Source organism: Eretmochelys imbricata, chromosome 1 (genome assembly GCF_965152235.1).
Source record: "Eretmochelys imbricata isolate rEreImb1 chromosome 1, rEreImb1.hap1, whole genome shotgun sequence".
Taxonomy (NCBI): Eukaryota; Metazoa; Chordata; order Testudines; family Cheloniidae; genus Eretmochelys; species Eretmochelys imbricata.
The window spans coordinates 306,681,681-306,700,247 of record NC_135572.1 but is presented as its reverse complement, the minus strand read 5'-3'; the positions used below and the strand labels follow the sequence as shown (position 1 = coordinate 306,700,247).

General features: G+C 38.2%; 1 protein-coding gene across 5 annotated transcripts in view; it reads left to right on the top strand.

Annotated features, from left to right (window-relative positions):
• The first annotated feature begins 1,721 nt into the window (after positions 1-1,721).
• Positions 1,722-18,567, top strand: part of NRCAM (neuronal cell adhesion molecule) — a 107,019-nt gene continuing 90,173 nt past the window's right edge. For 4 of the 5 annotated variants that reach the window (XM_077807781.1, XM_077807782.1, XM_077807780.1 and 1 more), the window contains exons 1-8: positions 1,722-1,821; positions 7,207-7,224; positions 9,885-9,990; positions 13,578-13,774; positions 14,730-14,852; positions 15,272-15,442; positions 15,992-16,048; positions 18,371-18,482. In XM_077807781.1, coding sequence (XP_077663907.1) covers positions 1,731-1,821; positions 7,207-7,224; positions 9,885-9,990; positions 13,578-13,774; positions 14,730-14,852; positions 15,272-15,442; positions 15,992-16,048; positions 18,371-18,482 — 875 coding nt within the window. In that variant the 5' untranslated portion in view covers positions 1,722-1,730. The remainder of the gene's footprint in view (positions 1,822-7,206; positions 7,225-9,884; positions 9,991-13,577; positions 13,775-14,729; positions 14,853-15,271; positions 15,443-15,991; positions 16,049-18,370; positions 18,483-18,567) is intronic. The other variant, XM_077807778.1, reaches the window with a different exon arrangement.

Here is an 18,567-nt window from a genome sequence, read left to right as displayed (position 1 = left end):
AGCTCTGCTTCCAAACCACTTGAATGTTGTGGTAAAAAGACTCAAAGATGCAGATCTCACAGAAAAAGGGTTCAAGTGTAAGATAGAGGCAGCTAAAGTCCCGAGGTGCAGGAGACAGTCAAATTTGCCCAAATCTCTTGAAAGTGGAATCCACAGTTAACTGGTCTGTGTCTAAAACAAAAAGTCCAGTCTTTTATAGGTTTGGCTAATTATTACCACATTATTATACCATATAAATTATTATTTGTCGGGGATTTAGTGACATTGTGTCTGCTATTACAATCTGTGTGTTGTGAGATGTTATTGATAAGATAGGCCTTCTCTTAATACTGAATGCTATGAGGTTTCTGTTCAGTCTGACCTCTGGAACGTAGTTTCTCAGCTGGAGTCACACCACAGAGAATCCTCTGCCACAATCACCTAACAGTTTTATCCTGGCTTTCTCAAGCTACATTGTCCATGTGGGTCTTGGTGGGTTACAGATGATGATGGAGCTAAGAGGTAACTAGGTCTCAACCCATTAAAGTCACTTTAGATTAGAACCAGGACTTGAATTTAGATAAAAAGGAGCCACTGTAGTTCTTTGAGCATGGGTTTGAGGTGATCCCATCAACCTTTGATGCCAGAGAGGTGGACTACTAAGAAGGACTGAGGAAATTTTTGGAGGACAGTTTCCATTGGGCCTTCATTGCCACCATTATGTCAATGACCTTCATAAGAAAAGGGGGTTTGGAAACTGGGCATTAATTGGTAAGGTTGCAGACACTTAGTGTAGACTTTTTCAAAATTAGCTAGACTGCAGAGGGTTTGTCTTTCTTGGAGGAGGCATTGATGTTTTCAGTTAATAAAGGGCCCAGTTAAAAAAGGGTACTAGCATCCACTAGTAATGAGGGAAAAGCACAAGGTTCATATATCACGAGTAAGGCTAAGATTTTGTCATAGTTATTTTTAGTAGAAGTCACGGACATGTCACGAGCAATAAACAAAAATTCACAGAAGCCGTGACCTGTCTGTGACTTTTGCTGCTGAGGCTCCATGGCTCCCCCCTGCCACCATGGTGGCTGGGAGCTGTGGGGTTCCCGCTCTGCCCGCAGCAGCTGGAAGCTGCAAGGGGGGCCCCCCTCTGCCCATGGTGGCTGGGAGCTGCAGTATGACCATATTTTCAAAAGAGAAAATGGGACACCCCCAGCCGCTCGCCCGAGGCATCCCTCTGTGCGAGGCTGTTGCCCGTCGCTGAAACCCTGAGGAGGACCCCCTCAGGAGTCTGTCACCTGTCGCTGGAACCTTGCAGGGGGTCCCTTGTCCCTGCTGTCTCCTGTTACTGGAATCCTGCTAAGGCCCTGCTGGCTGCCAGCTCCAGAGTCCTGCAGCCCCTGGACTGAAGCAGAGAATATCACAGATTCTGTGACTTTCATGACCTTCATGACAAAAAGTAGCTTTAATCATGAGCTAAGTCTTCCTTGCAGCTTTTAGATCTGATTTGATGAGTGGCTTAAATTTCACCAAGGCCAAAAGATTTGGCACTGTTCTTAGTCCTAAGTATAATATATGAACTAATTCTCTACTGATGGAACATCTCTGTAGTATTGTTACATCAATTATTCTCTTATTCTTCTCTTCCAGCTTTCTTGGTTACATTTACATACCTATTCCAACATCTAGTTTGGTAAGAAGAAAAGAAAGTTGGGCAGGTTTGTCTCAGTGGGAGTTAACTAATCCATCTTAAAATAATGATGACAAAAAAGACCGTATCTGCGAGCAGAGCTTCCTTGATTCTCTTTCTGTGCCAGATGATTACTGCATTGGAAGTACCTCTTGATCGTAAGTATTAACTTGTGAAATAAGCATGTTATAATGGAAGATAAGGACAACTTCTAAAACCAAACACTGAGAATGTATTAGCAAATGAAGGAGAATCTATGTATCAAAGCATTTTAATCATTAAGTGTTTACTTTCAATTTATAATGTTTTAAAAGAACTGTATAAATAAAATGGCCTGCATAATTAGCCTGAGAATGGCTGATGGAAGATTTCCATAATTATGACAAATTTCTAAAAGTATCTATTATAGGCCAGGATGGTATTGTTAAGGTTGCCCAACACATTATAAGACCCTGTGTTCAGTAGTTTATAATTTTGCTGAACTTTGACCATTTTGCCTGAAATTTTCCATTCCATGTTCAATGCCTGGTGTCTGCCTTAGGCTGGATTTTTTTGGAAAAATTTCAACCAAAACAGTTCAGTCATTTTCAGGAACAGACTAGAGAAAAATACATTGTTTCTCCCATGGATCATTCCAGGAAGGAAGTCCAGGCCCAGGACTGGCAAAGATAATTAAGAGCCCTAGGTGGCATAGGGGGACAGCTTCCCTAGGGCCGATCCTCCCCTTCTCCCTGTTTCCAGGTTCGGGGGTCGGGGTGCAACAAGGGAGGGCCAGGGGGCTCAGATCTCCGCGCTTTGGCCATAAACAGAGAGGTGAGGAAAGCTGGGGGGAGGAGGTCCTGGTTTCTTCAGGGAGCTGGGAGGGAGATGAGAGGGTAGTGGGGGAGAAAGAGCTGCAAACCACCTCCTTAATTCCTACCTAATTTTTTTCATAAATATCCAAGGTTAGCATCTCTGCCCCAGGTCACCTGACGCTCCAGGGAGCAGGTCACCCTTTTATAGTGGCATTTCCTAAATTTGGAATGGTTGACTTTGCGACTTAAATAATGTTCTTGTAATAAAGTTGTGTGTGTGTGTGTGTGTGTAATACTAAAAATAAACTACATAAAAGTGAAAGTATCAATTCACTAAAGAGACCTAAGTGTTATGTAGATATCTCAATGAAGATCTCTGCTCAATGTGCAGATGCAGTCAAAAGAGCAAACAAGATGCTACGATACATAAAGAATAGGATGGAGAATAATACATAAAATATTATAATGCCATTGTAGAAATCAGCGGTGCAGCTTCATCCACAGTACTGTGCAGTACTATTCACACCATCTCACAGGGGTATTTCAGAATTATAGAGGGTTCAGAAATAGGTAATGAGAATGGTTGGGGACATGAGAACACTTTTACATGTTGAGATATTGAAAAGGCTGGGATTGTTTACCTTCGAAAGAAAACAAATTAAAAGGGGCATAATACAACTATATAAAATAATGAATGGTACAAAGAAAGTAGATCTTGAGCTTCTGTTCTCCCTGTCTCCTAACACGAATAAGGAGATGTTCAATTAAATTAAAAATGGCAAATTTAAAAGTGATAAAAGGAAATGCTGTTTACTCCTGGGGCATTCTATGCCAAAAAATTGAAAATTCTGCACACAATATTGCAAAATTCTGCAAATTTTATTTGTCAAAATAACACAATATAATCACACCAGTTTCAATTATTTTGGTAATTTATTTCAAAATGCCTGTCAGAAAGTATGTCTGTAACAATACAGACACACACAAAAATTCCCCCAAGAGTAGAGAGTTAAAGAAACCCCTATGAAAACTCAGTTCCAGTTTCTCTGCCCCTTTCCCCCCCCACAGCCCAAGCCCAGCCCGGGGGGGGGCAGACACCCACAACCCCCTTCCCCCCACAGTCCAGCCATGGTGCCCCTTCAGCCAATACACTCAAACCCTCTTCCCCCCAGAGCCCAGACATCCACCCTCTCTCCCCTACCAGAGCCAAGCCATGTCTCCTCCAGCCCAGACACCTGCCCCAGAGCCCAGGAATCTAGAGGGAGAAACAGCCTAATGCTTGGTCCCAGGCTTGCATGGAGCTTCCTGCGCGCTGCCGTCTCCTTCCCTCAGGGTGTGCTGATAATTGCAGCTGCCAGGAATCCTCTAGCTCCCTCCCCCTCCACCCAGCAGTGTCTTCGGTGTGTGAGCTGGGCTCTGTCTGGTCCAGTGGCCCCTAGTGGCCTCCAGTAGCATTGCAGCCCATTTCTGTGGGGGAAAGAAAATTCTGCGTGCACAATGTTAGTTTCTGCAAAATTCTGCATTGCGCAGTGGTACAGAATTCTCCCGGGAGTAACTGTGCCACATATGTAATTAGACTGTGGAACTCACTGCTGCAGGAAGTTTCTAAGGCTAAGAACTTAACAAGATTTAAAAAGGAATTGGATCATTGTTGGATAAGAAAAATATCCAGAGTTGTTGTAGATAACGCTAATGACAATTCTGAAAGGGGTATGAAAACTCCATGCTTCTGGGTTTAAGATAATCTCTAATCATTACAGACTGCGTTGAGATGTAATGTGGGGGTGCAGATTACTCTACATCTAGCTACTGTGGAGTTCTTACACCTGCCTCTAAAACATCTGGTGCGGGTCATTGTTGGAGACAGAACACTGGACTAGATGGACCACCGGTCTGGTCCAGTGCAGCAATTGCTATGTTCCTATATTGAACACTTCCATTGATTATAACCACTGTGACAGAGTCAGGCCAGATGGCTACAGGAGAGTGATCGAAGGGAGATATATTAGCCCCAGATTAAGCAGGTCCGTTTTCCCTGGGTAAGGTAACAGGGGCCGTTCCAGCATAATCAGGAACTTGCTGGAACCAATTAAGGCAGGCAGGCTAATTAGGACACCTGGAGCCAATTAAGGAGCTGCTAGAATCAATTAAGACAGGCAGGCTAATCAGGGCACCTGGTTTAAAAAGGACCTCACTTCAGTCAGTGAGGGGCGTGCAAGGAGCAGGGAGTGAGAGGGTGTGCTGGTGGAGGACTGAGGAGTACAAACGCTATCTGGCATCAGGAAGAAGGTCCTGTGGCAAGGATAAAAAAGGTGTGGGGAGGAGGCCATGGGGAAGTAGCCCAGGGAGTTGTAGCTGTCGCACAGCTGTTACAAGAAATGCTGTAGACAGCTGTGATCCACAGGGCCCTGGGCTGGAACCAGAGTAGAGGGCGTGCCCAGGTTCCCCCGCATCCCCCTTCTCCCATTGGATATAAGAGCAGTTGACCTGGACTGTGGGTCCCACCAGAGGGAAAAGTCCCTGGCCTGTCTCCCAACCCACTAGGTGGATCAACAGAGACTGTGGGGTTTGTTCTCCTTCCTTTTCTCCGTGCTGGCCAGCGATGAGGTTAGCTGAGTGAACGGCAGGTTTGAGCCACAAGCAAGGGCTACTGTGAATCTGTGAGGAGAGCAAATCCGCCAATAAGTGCAAGACCCACCAAGGCAGAGGAGGAACTTTATCACACCACATAGAACAGGGAAACCCAGTTTAAATCTAGTCATATTTAACAGAAGTTAATTTTAAGACAGGGAAACTCAAACTTTGCTACACCAAGGGTTATGTAGGCAATTTGCTGGAAGTCTGAGGTGGATTCCTAATTGGTGTAAAACAGCCTCCTTCATCTTCGAGCCAGTGGTGTAGCCTGCAGGGACTAAAAGGCCAGCAGGTAGCTCTGCAACTTTATCGGGGCATTCAAGGCATCTGGCTTCACTTCCATTTTGAAGATCAGTATGGTCACGGGCCATGTTTCAGAATTCTGAGCCACAGGTTCCCCCTTAGGTGCTATGCCTTAGGTGCTATGCCTTAAACCAATTGTCTGAAAGGACAATTTAGGACCACTGATAACTGCAGGATTAATACATGAGCAAATTCACTGATGTCTCTAATCTGCATGGTTTCCTTTACCCCAGTTTTGTCTGTAATAAACGATTATCTACTGTAATCATCTTGGGGTTCATTAAGCAACAAAGCAGTGAATGAGAAAGGAATGAAACGTTTAATAAAACAAAGTAGAGTGATTCTGTGGTGAACTGCTGTACACAGCTACACTGTGTTCTCAATGCTAGCGTCCAGCGCACATCTCTAAATTCCTATATTCATAATATTGTCCCTTATGAGGGAGCGTCTCTAAATTATAATCTTCCACAAACATATGTCTGCATCCACTACTGTAAATGCTTGTTTTTCTTTAATAACAATACACCTAAATTGCAAGTATTTGTGGTTTTCCCCTACACGTTTCCAGATATTTCAAACTAATGACCTTCATTTCTATAACAAGATCAATATATCTAAATGAGACTGGACTTGTAAATGCCCTTACAGCACTACATTACTAAACTGCCGTTCTGTGATTTTTAAAGTCTGAGGTGCAAATGCCTGTGTTTTCTAAGTAGAACTTGTTTCCCAGGCTCTTTAATTTTACACAATAAAAAGAAAAGTAATTCAAGCCCCTTCATAGGTTTGAAATGTATATAGTTTATTTGAATGATTTTAATGTGCCCATCACAGTGGTATCTGGGCACATGAAAGACGATAAAAGCAACGCTTTAGATTAGATTAACCTGCCTTCAATAGACAGCAAAAATGGACCTCCTACCTGTACCATGCCAGCTCTTAAATTATTAGCTAAATAATTGTTGTTATAAATAATGGTAAAAACAATCAGAACATATATTAATTATTTCAGTGTGACCAAGGGATGATCAACAGTTTAGGTAATAAAAGGTAGTTTTAGTCTTTTCATTCTTTGAAATATTATTGAAGATGGGACCATATGCAAAGTAAACAGTATGAGGATGAGATCATATAGTATAGCATGTGACAGGGAAGATTAATTATACTTTTCAGTTATTTTTCAAATTGAAATTAATTGCATGTCTGTGGAATAGAGTTAGATACTTTTGTCTTTGCATCCAATGAAGTGAGCTGTAGCTCACGAAAGCTTATGCTCAAATAAATTTGTTAGGCTCTAAGGTGCCACAAGTACTCCTTTTCTTTTGTGAATACAGACTAACACGGCTGCTACTCTGAAACCTGTCTTTGTAAGAGTTATTTTAGCCTTAAGCATTTCCTTTGTACTTTCATATGGTCATATGGGTAGATTGATTTTGGCTGCAGCATGAGAGCAATGTACTCTATTAATTCTGATTTCCTGCCTCCTCAATACTTCCGAATCAATGTTCTATGTCCCTTTTAGGTCAATGCCACATACCAGGGTTGCCATTAAAAAGTGAGCATTTCAGAGCAGTTTCCTATACAGTGGAATCTGAGATACTGTAGTATTTCCTGACACAATGGCAAATGTTTTTAGTATTTCAGATATTACTGTGTGGTAACTGTTGATAAATGTTCTCTTTATAGACGTCCACGTATTTGTCAGAGATACTTACCTTCCCTCTCTAAGATGCTAAGTTTCTTCTTACTAACAAATGATTCTCTTTAATCTCTGTTTGCCCATTCACCTGCTGATTCTGATGGGGGGAAAAGCAATACTTCTCAAAGAATGTAAGTTTCTGTCCACAAAAAATAGATAGTGAAAAATAAAATGTGTGCTGTTTAAAATTAATACTTATTTTGTTGAGCATTGAGTGTAAAGTCCAAATAATGTGGATCAGGTATTTGTTCACAATTGTGTTTGCTGTGGCTAAATGTTTTGTGCATGCAGTGTTAAGAAAACACTATTGTATACGTGTCAGCTTGAAGGTGTTTTTATAAAATAAAACATTCAAACACAGTTTAATTTTACTTTACCTGAACAATAAGAGTCTTACAATTTTTTTTAAAGCAATTTGCTATTGCTACTTTCAGGAGTAAACACATTTGGTGAAACTGAATTCATTGAGAGGTGTGTATGCATAAGGCAGGGACAATATGATCCACTCATTTTTTATAACTCTGAAGGTGGAGAATTTTTTATTTATTTTTAAACAGTGCATACAGTGAATTAACTAGGTCCAGTCTTCCTTCAGGATGCACTAACATGGCCATTGTGCCCATCTTGAATCCAGTGAATTCAAATACAACGGGACTCCACATAGGTTTGAATGTTTTCAGATCTTGATGCAGGATTGAGATCTTATATGTGCATCAGGTGCTATCAATATATTGTATTACAGAAGTGCTCAAATTGTACCCCTTTTCAGACAGCACTTTTGCCATCTTAGAACATTGGGTGTACTGGCCCCAGGAACTGTTCCCCAGAGGGGAAAAGAACTAGCCTCTGACTGCTTCTCTACAGGAACATGTGAAGAGTCATATCCTGGGAAGAAAACCTCCCAATCACTTTCCTGTATGCAGTGAGGGAGGAAAGGACATGCTAATCCTGAAGGACCCGTTCTGTTCTATTTAGGGGATTATAGCACGCCATGATACAATGGTATTTGAACATATCCACCTTGCTATTCCAGGAGATGAGCATGTGCAACTCCCACTGCAGCCCACTGGGAAGTATCTCCTGGAATGGTTGGTCCCTTGTGAAACCATTTCTCTTTCTCTTTTCAAGATATGTAATAACTAGTCAAATATGGAAATATGCATTTGTAATGAGTTAATGAAAAATTTCCAAAATTTGTAAAAAAAGGTTGGCTCTGAGAATTTCAGTACCTTCCTGTTAGTGTGACAGTTATGGCCCAGTACTGTGAGGCACTTGAGCACCGCCTGTGAGATGGTGTGCACTCTCAACTCCCATTGATAGGATCAGGACCCTTGTTACTAAGACTTCTTCTAATTTTGAGGTACTAACCAACTTCTAGCTGGAAAATCTTGCACAGTTTTATGATTCCTTAGCAGCATGTTTAGAGCAATCTTAGGTCCCCGTTCTACAATCCTTACACACAGAAGTGTCCCAGAGGAACTTTATGGTGAATATTTTTGTCAGTGAACATTTTTTTTACTCGTGTAAGGGTTTCAGGATGATACCCTTACAGATCAGGTCAGATAATTCAGTGGTTAAGTGAATACTGGGGTATACATGCTTACGTGCACAATAATTTACATTTGTTTTCAGAGGAATTTACTCTGGAAAAAAGCAGCATATGTGAGGAAGGGTCATAGGCCAAAGGATTTAATGGACTTTGTTTATTTAAAGCTGAACATATTCAGGGATAGAACTCTGAACTACTGTAATGATACTCTGGCTGCCACTGTAGTGTAAAACAGATTGGGAGTGAGAAATGCAGTAAGACATTGACTGGCACTGTCTGCAACTCCTTCTTCTGTCAGGAAATTTTGCATTCCTTTCTGTGCAAAGAGAGGTGCAATCAATGGTAAATGATTGCAAATTACTTTACATAGATTGGCACCAACTCCTTCACCAGGGGAATGAGTTTCAAACCATGCCAATCATTCTTGAGCACTTGACTGACCCTGACATCTCTTGTTCATCCTTGGACAATTCAGCAAAATGGCTATTCCTTATTAGTTTATGGAAAAGATAGAAAATGCAAAATCCATTTTAGGTTTGTTCAGTACTAGGAGAAAAAAATGTAGAATTTTTCCAAGTACTACTTTTGATACAGAATTCCTAAATGTCAGTATCTGTCTTATTCCATCCTTAGTGGATATATTTATTTTTCTAAATACTTAAGCTATAGTCAAACTTTCAGGTACAAATTTATGCAAAAATTATTTTACTCCTGAAATGTAGCTGTCCTTAAATCATACCTCAAGTGTGAATTAGTCATGTTATGACTGAAATTTTGAACAAACTGGACTCCAGCTTGGAGTGTTTGAAACACATCCAATATTTATAAAATGAAAACAACATACATCACTTTTGATTGGTTTATGTAGACTGAAGAGAGCTCTTTTCAAGTGTAAATTAGGGCTCTTGTTTGTTTGTTTTGAAATATTTGTTGATTTTAAGGATTCGGGTGTCCTTTGACTTCACAAATATTGAATGAGATCTGTAGTATATTAAACAAGGAATACCCATTAAAACCTCTTTTGAAGGGTCTTCCGTTGTGGTAAATCAGCACAGCTTCATTGAAGTGAATAGAGCTAATCTGATTTACAATAGAAGACCATCTTGCCTTTTGAATGCAAAGGATACTTTAATACCAGTCTTTTGTTGCTAATTTTGTCTTTTTTGCCTATAAAACTGGTGTGTTGGTACCTTGAAAATATCATTGTTTCTTAATGTTTCTTAATTATGTTCTGCAATAAAGTATCACAGCCTCCAACAATAACTCAGCAATCTCCAAAAGACTACATTGTTGACCCTCGAGAGAATATTGTAATACAATGTGAAGCAAAAGGAAAGCCACCTCCTAGGTTAGTACTACTTCTATTGTTTTTGCTGTTACAGAAAAATGTAGAAAAGCTAGAATAACAAATATGAAAACTAAGAGGAAATGAAGTAATTTTCTAGACTAATACACATAGCTTTAATCTAAACTAGTGACATCAAATCAGTATGAAGTCTTATGTTTACCATCCTTGTTATTTTTATAATATTAATAATATCTGCATTAAGTGAGTCCTTCCCATAGAAGTGCTGAGGACACTGAACTGAACAACAGTACCATAGAAACATTCTAAAAATGTATAGTGTTACAATGTTGAAAGATCCTCTTAAAGTTTTCAATAGGAAAATCAGTAAAGGGGATCATTACAGTAAAAGGAGTAGGCAGCTGTACATGGGGGGCACTTCAAAGAATACCATAGCACTGGTCTGCTCACCTTCTATCCTTGGGTATCCTGGTGGAATTTCTAAAATGTAGGTGGCGTATGAGCACACATAACTGCTAGAACAAGGCTGAAAGTGGAGGTCTCAAATTCATCCATGGTCTGCACCATTATTTGCTTGATTGATGTATTCTATGATTGCTAAATTGTACAATTTTGTGAGCAAAATGCAATGAGCTAAGGAATGTGTGTCAGCTTAAACTTGAGTGTCCTTGATTTTCTAGGTTTATTTTATAGCTTTCACATTACTCACCGTATATTAGGGGCAGAGGTGGTGGTGCTGCCTATAGTTACGGTTCCCCAATAATTCCATTATAAGACCATGTTTTCAGTTGCTTGTAACTTTACCAATTTTTAATAATTCTGGCTGAAATTTTCTGTGCCACATGTCTGCATGTTAGGCTGAATTGTCTGGAAAGTTTCAGCAGAAAGAGTTCAGCTGCTTTCTAGAATGAGGGTAAGGAAAAATATATTGTTTTGCCAATATTTAAAAAAAATCTTACAACTTTTGTTGAGAAGCTCTAATTCCCTCCAGTTTTTAGAGTTGGGTCTTGAAAAATATTCAGGGATGTGACTGTGGGATCAAAGAGAAGTTCTTTTTGGTGTCTTCATGAAAATCCACCTGAATTTGTTCAACTTATAAACATCTAAAAATTACCATTTGTATATGTTCAGTAGAGGTTTGATAGAGGCTGGAAGTAAAGTTCACCAAACGTTTTGTGTATTGAGCATGCGCCACTCACACAATGCTCTATGCAAACTACACTGAGCATGCTTCACCCCCACAGAGCTCATTGACATATGCCAATCCATGGCTGAGCAATTGTTCCTTCTGGCATCTGGGGGCAGTTCTGATGCTGCACACCAGAACTGAGAGCAGGGAGATTTTCCCTCCTGTGCTCTCAAATTTTTTATTGTAGGATGTTTTTAATGTCACACGTCTGTTATAGAGGTGCGGTAGCATCTCTAGAGTTAATGCTGCACCAGGATTTCTATTTCAACAAAGGTAATGACATTCTCTAAAAACTCCGTGTTGAGTGAGGTGATGAATTCGTAATGCTTTCTGTAGTTTGTGAAGTGCTTGAATTTTCTAGTGCAATTTCCAAAGGGAAGCGGGGGGAACGGACAAGACGGGGACAGCCTGAGTTTATTTATGCCTATTTTCATAAGCACTATGTGACCAAATATTTTTTTTGATTGAGCTAATTGACTTGATTCATTTGGTCAAGCAGTAGAGGCTCATCTTTTAGATCAAGTGGTTCTGGGTTAGATCCCTTCAGACACAAGTGAGAATTAGCATGGCTATGGAACTCTAAAGTTTGCTAGAGAGAGGGTTAATGCAATGTGCCTCTTTGTCCCCTGCTATTGAATAAACCAGGGGTTCTCAAACTGTGGGTCGGAACCCCAAAGTGGGTGCCAGGGCTGGTGTTAGACTTGCTGGAGCCTGGGACCAAAGCCTGATGGCTTCAGCTCTGGGTGGCGGGGCTCAGGTTACAGCCACCCCCTCCTCAGGCTGATGCCCTTGGGCTTTGCCCCCCTCCCCCCGCAATCAGGGGTAATGGGGCTCAAGCGTTGGCTTTGGCCCTCCCCGCCAGTGCGGCGGGGCTTGGATTTTGCCTCCCACTCCCTGGCCCGGTGGAGCTCAGGTGGGCTCAGGCTTTGGTCCCCTCTCCTGGTCATGTAGTAATTTTTATTGTCAAAAGGGGGTCACGGTGCAATGAAGTTTGAGAACCCCTGGACTAAACCATAGATTGAGGCTTATGAATATGCTACTGCTTCTAACCAGCAAGCTGTCTTTTTAGCTTGAGCAACAGAGCTCATGCTTTTATTCCAAGTTCAGTCTCCTACATTGCCCATTCCGCACCTATCTATCTGAAGCTAAAATTGAGCCACTCATGGTGCTCATGGATTACAGAAACTCTCGTGCACGGTCCAACCATAGGAGGACATACCACAATTTAAGCTGTGTGAACCCTGCTGAGTTGGTTGAATTTCACTTGTACTACATGTATTTAGATTTATATGTAAAAATCTCACTAGTTTTCAAATGTAAATGTTTAAGGTCTGATCCTGAGAGGTAATGAGTATCAGCAACACCCTCTAACTACACTAGGGGTTGTATGTGCTCAGCGCTGCCATACAGTCACGATCCTAGCATTGTATCAATGTATTTTTGGAAGTAAGAGAATATATCTTATGAATGCATTTTTAGAGCAGTAGGATTGGCATACTATGGATCTATTTTTTTTCCCAAAAAATAAATCTTTATGAATTGTAATACTGTAAATTCTCAGCAGCTACTTTACAAAATATCAGTTGTTTTGGGTAACACCAAAAGGAACCTAATAGATTGGTTATGGCCTACCCGAATGCAAAATTTAATGTATAGAATCACAACTGTTTGCATTAGAGTAGTGAAAAGCAATCAAACCCACAATATTACCTTTTTATTCACTCCGGTAACTTAAAAAATGGACAAACCGAGTAAAAGACATGATCTCCTGCTGAGAACTTATGTGACACATTTCAGCCCAGAGCAAATTCTTACAGGCCAGTTATAAACCCTTTGAATAATGGGGTTTATAATGGAAATGCTAATGAAGCTTTAACAGTATCAGTGCTAGCAGATTTCGCTGTATCATCTTTAGTGGAAAATGAAAGCATTTTTTTCTCTGTGATTAGCTTATCAATCCTTCTGTGTAATTTTATAATATAAATATTATAAACAATAATTTATCTTTTGTAATTTTTAATAATATAAATAATATATAGCAAAACTGCTGATCCTAAAAATGGTACCTATTAACAAATATAACCAAGTCTTTTGTCTCAAAGCATGTTTGTTTATTACTTATTTCCCAGTTAAATAATTCAAATATATTATTCTTAAGCCACATTTTTATGGTATACACAAAAATCTGTTTCAGAGTAACAGCCGTGTTAGTCTGTATTCACAAAAAGAAAAGGAGTACTTGTGGCACCTTAGAGACTAACCAATTTATTTCAGCATAAGCTTATGCTCAAACGAATTGGTTAGTCTCTAAGGTGCCACAAGTACTCCTTTTCTTTTTACAAAAATCTGTGTGGTGTTAAGAGATTTTTCTAAAGTTATTTTTCTTGTTTTTTCCAAATCTTTAGTAATTAGTTTCCTATTCTTGTATTTATGATTCTAGTTTCTCATGGACACGTAATGGAACTCATTTTGATATAGATAAAGATGCAAGGGTAACAGTGAAGCCAAACTCAGGAACCCTTGTAATAAACATTATGAATGGCGGAAAGGCAGAAGCATATGAAGGAGTGTATCAGTGTACAGCAAGGAATGAACGTGGAGCAGCAATTTCCAATAACATTGTTATACGCCCGTCCAGTAAGTGTAACTCTAACATTCATCAAACCTGAAACATTTGTACTTATTTGTTTTGTTGTGAACTTTTTGGTTTAATTATTTTCTTTTTTCCTTTCCTTAAAAAAAAAAAAAGACATCTTTTTAATCATCAAAGCGATCTTATTAGAAGGTAATTGTACAGTTTCTGATATTCTGGTTTAGTGCTGTACTGCATGAAAAAGCTGCCAATTTTCTCCAAAGTTCCTTAGTAAGTTAAACACCCAATATGTTTTCCTGGTTTTCAGTATGTCTGACTCATTTGTCATGTTTAAAATTGGACAGTGTATAAAACATTACAATTAGAAAAAAGAATTGTAAATCTTTAACATATTTCTTTGATGTGGAGTACTTTTTTAAAAAAAAATCTGTTCTTGCAAAGCAATTACTTTAAAAAAGAAAAAAAAAAAAAAGCCCTAACGTGGAGTATATTGAGACAAACACATATATCCCTTCTGTCCCCAAATCTTAGAATTTATTGTGGTATTATATTGGCTTACTTTTCAAACGTCACAGCTCTTGAGCTCAAATGTATTTTCTTGAGCTGCTTTTATTTTTACCATAGTCTTTGTTAAATCTCTCCACATGGAATGCCATTTTAGAACTGTCTCACTTTGTTTTTTTCTAATTGTATGCATTGCTTTTCTACATGATCCAGAATCAAACTTGTCAAATGTTAGTGATTACCCAGAAGAATCCCTTTCTGTTTGATTGCTTAGAGTAAAGCAATGATTCTCTAAAACGTATAAACAAAAAAATTATGAAACCTTTCTTTTTCCCAAAGACAACACAACTACTCAGAAGTAGAAGTTATAATCCATGTACAGTAAATGTCAGAAGACCGTTCCTTTTAAATTATGTGACACATATCGTTCTTTCGTGGGGTTCTGTAACTTTATCAATCCAGAGTGTATATGAATGTGAAAATTATCTTCTACAGGATCCCCCTTGTGGACTAAAGAAAAAGTAGAACCAAAATATGTCAGAGAAGGTGATCCTCTAGTACTTCACTGCAGCCCTCCAGTTGGCTTACCACCACCTATAATATTTTGGATGGATAATTGTAAGTTTATATTAAATCTGCATAAAGAACATATTTCTTGACAATTTTGATTACTGTTCTAAATAATTTATAATTACTTATGAAAAATTGCAGGAGACAGTGTAGTTGCTCAGTGAGGATAAAATCTAGTCTCTGCTTGTGCAAGGCTGCACAGTTCCACAGAACAGGAAGGGCCATGCCTGCAGAGAGGCTGCTCATGTGCAGTGCATGCAAAGAGGGTTGGGGCTGTCTGCATGAGTCTTGTGGTTTTATATTTGTAGACGTATTTTTGAGGGGAGATAAGGAAGCAGCTGAGAGCACTTACAAAGAGATGAGACATTACAAAAGGCAGAAGGTAGGTCACATCTGGGGTCCACAGATCACTAATGTATTTTTTTATGTATTATAATGAAAATAAATGTGTCCTTGTTTTTACTTAGCTTTCCAAAGACTGCCTCAAAATGAAAGGGTTTCCCAAGGTCTGAATGGAGACCTTTATTTTTCTAATGTAAAACCAGAGGACACTCGTGAGGACTATATTTGTTATGCGAGATTTAATCACACTCAGACTATACAGCAGAAGCAACCTATTTCTGTGAAGGTTTTTTCAAGTAAGTATTATTTTTCTTAATTATACACTTACATTGTATTTATCTGGATTTTTCACTTGCTGGCCTACAATTAAGTAGTTGTATGTGAGAGAGAAATTGTAATCTTCATCACAATAAATAAGAAATAATTCTATACAACTTTAAAATATTAATGTCCAGTTTTCTTTATAAATACTTTACAAAAACATGAGTGGTCCTAAATCATACATGCTGTTTTACTTTCCATGTTCGCCTTTAAAGTTTTACGTTAAATACTGATTTTTTCTTTTTCAGTAATATCTCACTCAAATCACCTATATTTTGTAACATTTTACTTATTTAAAAATTATAATGTGATAAATACTGAATTTAAATTGGCACTCCTATGTGCATACACCAGTTTATAATGCTCATGACTGTTCAAATGAATTAATCAGCAGACATCTGCAATAACATACTGCTCTCTGCTTGTATTGTTAAATCAACTTGTCCATAGTGATTCACGTTTGATGCCCAGTAATCTGATTTACCCACTTGTATGCATTCTTCATGATATTCTGTTTATTTCAGTGGATTCATTGAATGAAACTATATCTGCTAATTTGAGTGACACTGATTTTTATGGTGGTGAGTTATGGGATGGTGATCCCCACTGGTATTCCCTCTTTCATAGTAGAATTTAGTTAACTAACTTTCACCTCCATGGCTACTTACCTTTGACTCCCCTTTCCAATTTCTAATAAATATATCCATTAGTACTGGTGATAATATACACTTTACAAAGGGATGCCACAGTGTGAGCCTTTAAAAATACTTAAATAATTTTGATGTAATGTCAACAATATGACACACAACAAAAATCTCAGCTTTTACAGCAAATGAATCCAGTCACACTGGCAGATTTTACAGATTATTTGTCTACTTGCTTCTGTATTATGCTGTTCATTTATGTTTTTCCTCTAATTTAATTGATAAGTGGAAACCTTCATTATCACTGGGACTAGTCAATATCACATGCTATATCATAAGCATTAATAGTAACCTTAAATATTTTAACAGATGCTCTTAATATTTAATAATTCACTTAATATACCATTCATTTTTAATCTGTTTTATAAATGTAAAACTAGATTGAATTAAAGACTTTTGAATTAAATTAAAGAATCTAAGACTTTTAAATGTATTTGAAAAGTAACTTAAAAGAAACAAAATTCTGGATATTTTTGTTTTAATTAACTTTAATTCAGTCCATTTTGAATGGTCTATTTTTCTATATTGTGGGCCATATCCTCAACTGGTATAAATCTACTTAGCTCAGTTGACTTTGATCGAGGTACACAAATTTACATCAGCTGAGGATCTGGCCCCACAATTTTACATTCTATGTGATGGGTAGAAAATAGATAAAAAATATATTATTATTTTATTGTATTTATCTTGAGGTCTTTTCCATAATTGAAGTTCTATAGGCACTAATCTTCAATTACTGAAAACTAAAATATAGCAGGAGCATGACAACTTTTCATTGTCTACATAAAAGTTAAGTTTAGTTAGCGAACCATAATGGTGGGTTTTCTGTAATAGGGTAATAATGACCTGCAAATAGAATGACATATCGAGTACAGTTATTAAAAACCCATTCAATTGGCACATGACACAAGGCTGCAGAAATCAATTTTTCAGGATTTTTCACAGCCTTGAGTGGGTTTTTGCAGTGCATGAAATGGGCAGATTGTTTATTGTAGTGTGGCCTTTTTCTATGTTCCCCTTTATCTTTATCTTCTGAAGAGGCACATTTCATATACTCACATTTGAGGTGCTCTAGGTACATCCTAAAATTATTGTAATGTGTTCTTTATGACTTAATTTAGCAATAAATCCTATGTCCAGATAAACAAGGCATATACATCTTTATATTGCTGTCCATATAAAAAAATACCACAGCAGACTACTATGTTTTAAGCTATTATAGTAGAATACTAAAGTGTTTTATAATGTTTATTTCCAGAAAACTGTCTGATCCAATTTCATTATCATCAATATTTTAAAATGGAGTTATGAAATACTGTAATAGACTTTGAATTAAATCAAGAAGTTCCAAAGGTTTTGGAAGCAGATATAGTAATCTGTGTATAAATTTGGGTTTAGATTTAGGTCTATATATTGGCCATGTTATATAATTTTTATTATTGTGGAGAAAGCAGTTGATCATACAGTTCAGGTTTGCCAAAATATTCAAATTAAAATTATGTTTTAAAGGGACAAGACATGGCTGAGGTTTATGAGAAAAGTCCTTTGTAGACTGGAAGATGCTGAGCAAAGCATATTTTAAACTGCAGTATATCCTGTCACTCATGTTTTTGAATACAACAGGTTTACATTGGCTCCATTTTTTTCTATGTCTTATTTGTGGTGTTAGTGGAAGTACAGAAAACATCAGATGTTGAATATGATTCCTGCAATATGATCCATGTAGATGGATCCCTGCACGTATGCAGAGCCTAATTGAAGTGTGTGGGGCTCTGCACAGATGTACGTGTCCATATGAACCCATCATATTGCAGAATCAGGGCCTAAGCAAGTACAATATTGAACAGGTTGGCTGTTTTTAATGTATGTGTCCAAAATTACAATGTTTCTTATGTCCAGATAGGACTCTAGCATGCTGGGCAAAACCCTAACCCTTTGTAGCTGTGCAAATTCTTACAAAAGGATTTTTGAATTAAATGAACAATACACAGAAAAAACTCCTGTGCTAAATTCTGAAATGCCCATATGCATGAAACTGGGCCTTCATTTTAATATTAATATATACGCTATCACCAGACCTGACTATAAATATATTTACTGTCACTGTTTGGAAGCAGATGGATTTTTGCTGGGTTGGGAAATATGTTTGAAATATATCTTTCTGATTGTTTTCATTATTCTAATTTTTTTTTTAATCAGCCAAGCCATTGACAGAGAGACGACCAACTCTTTTAACTCCAGTGGGGAGCACAAGTAATAAAGTGGAACTAAGGGGAAATGTCCTTTTGCTGGAGTGCATTGCAGAAGGATTGTGAGTTGCTTTTTCAGTCAAAATGTTCTTTAAATACCAATGTAGAAATACTGAGAAATATTTCAGAAAGAACATCAATGCCGTA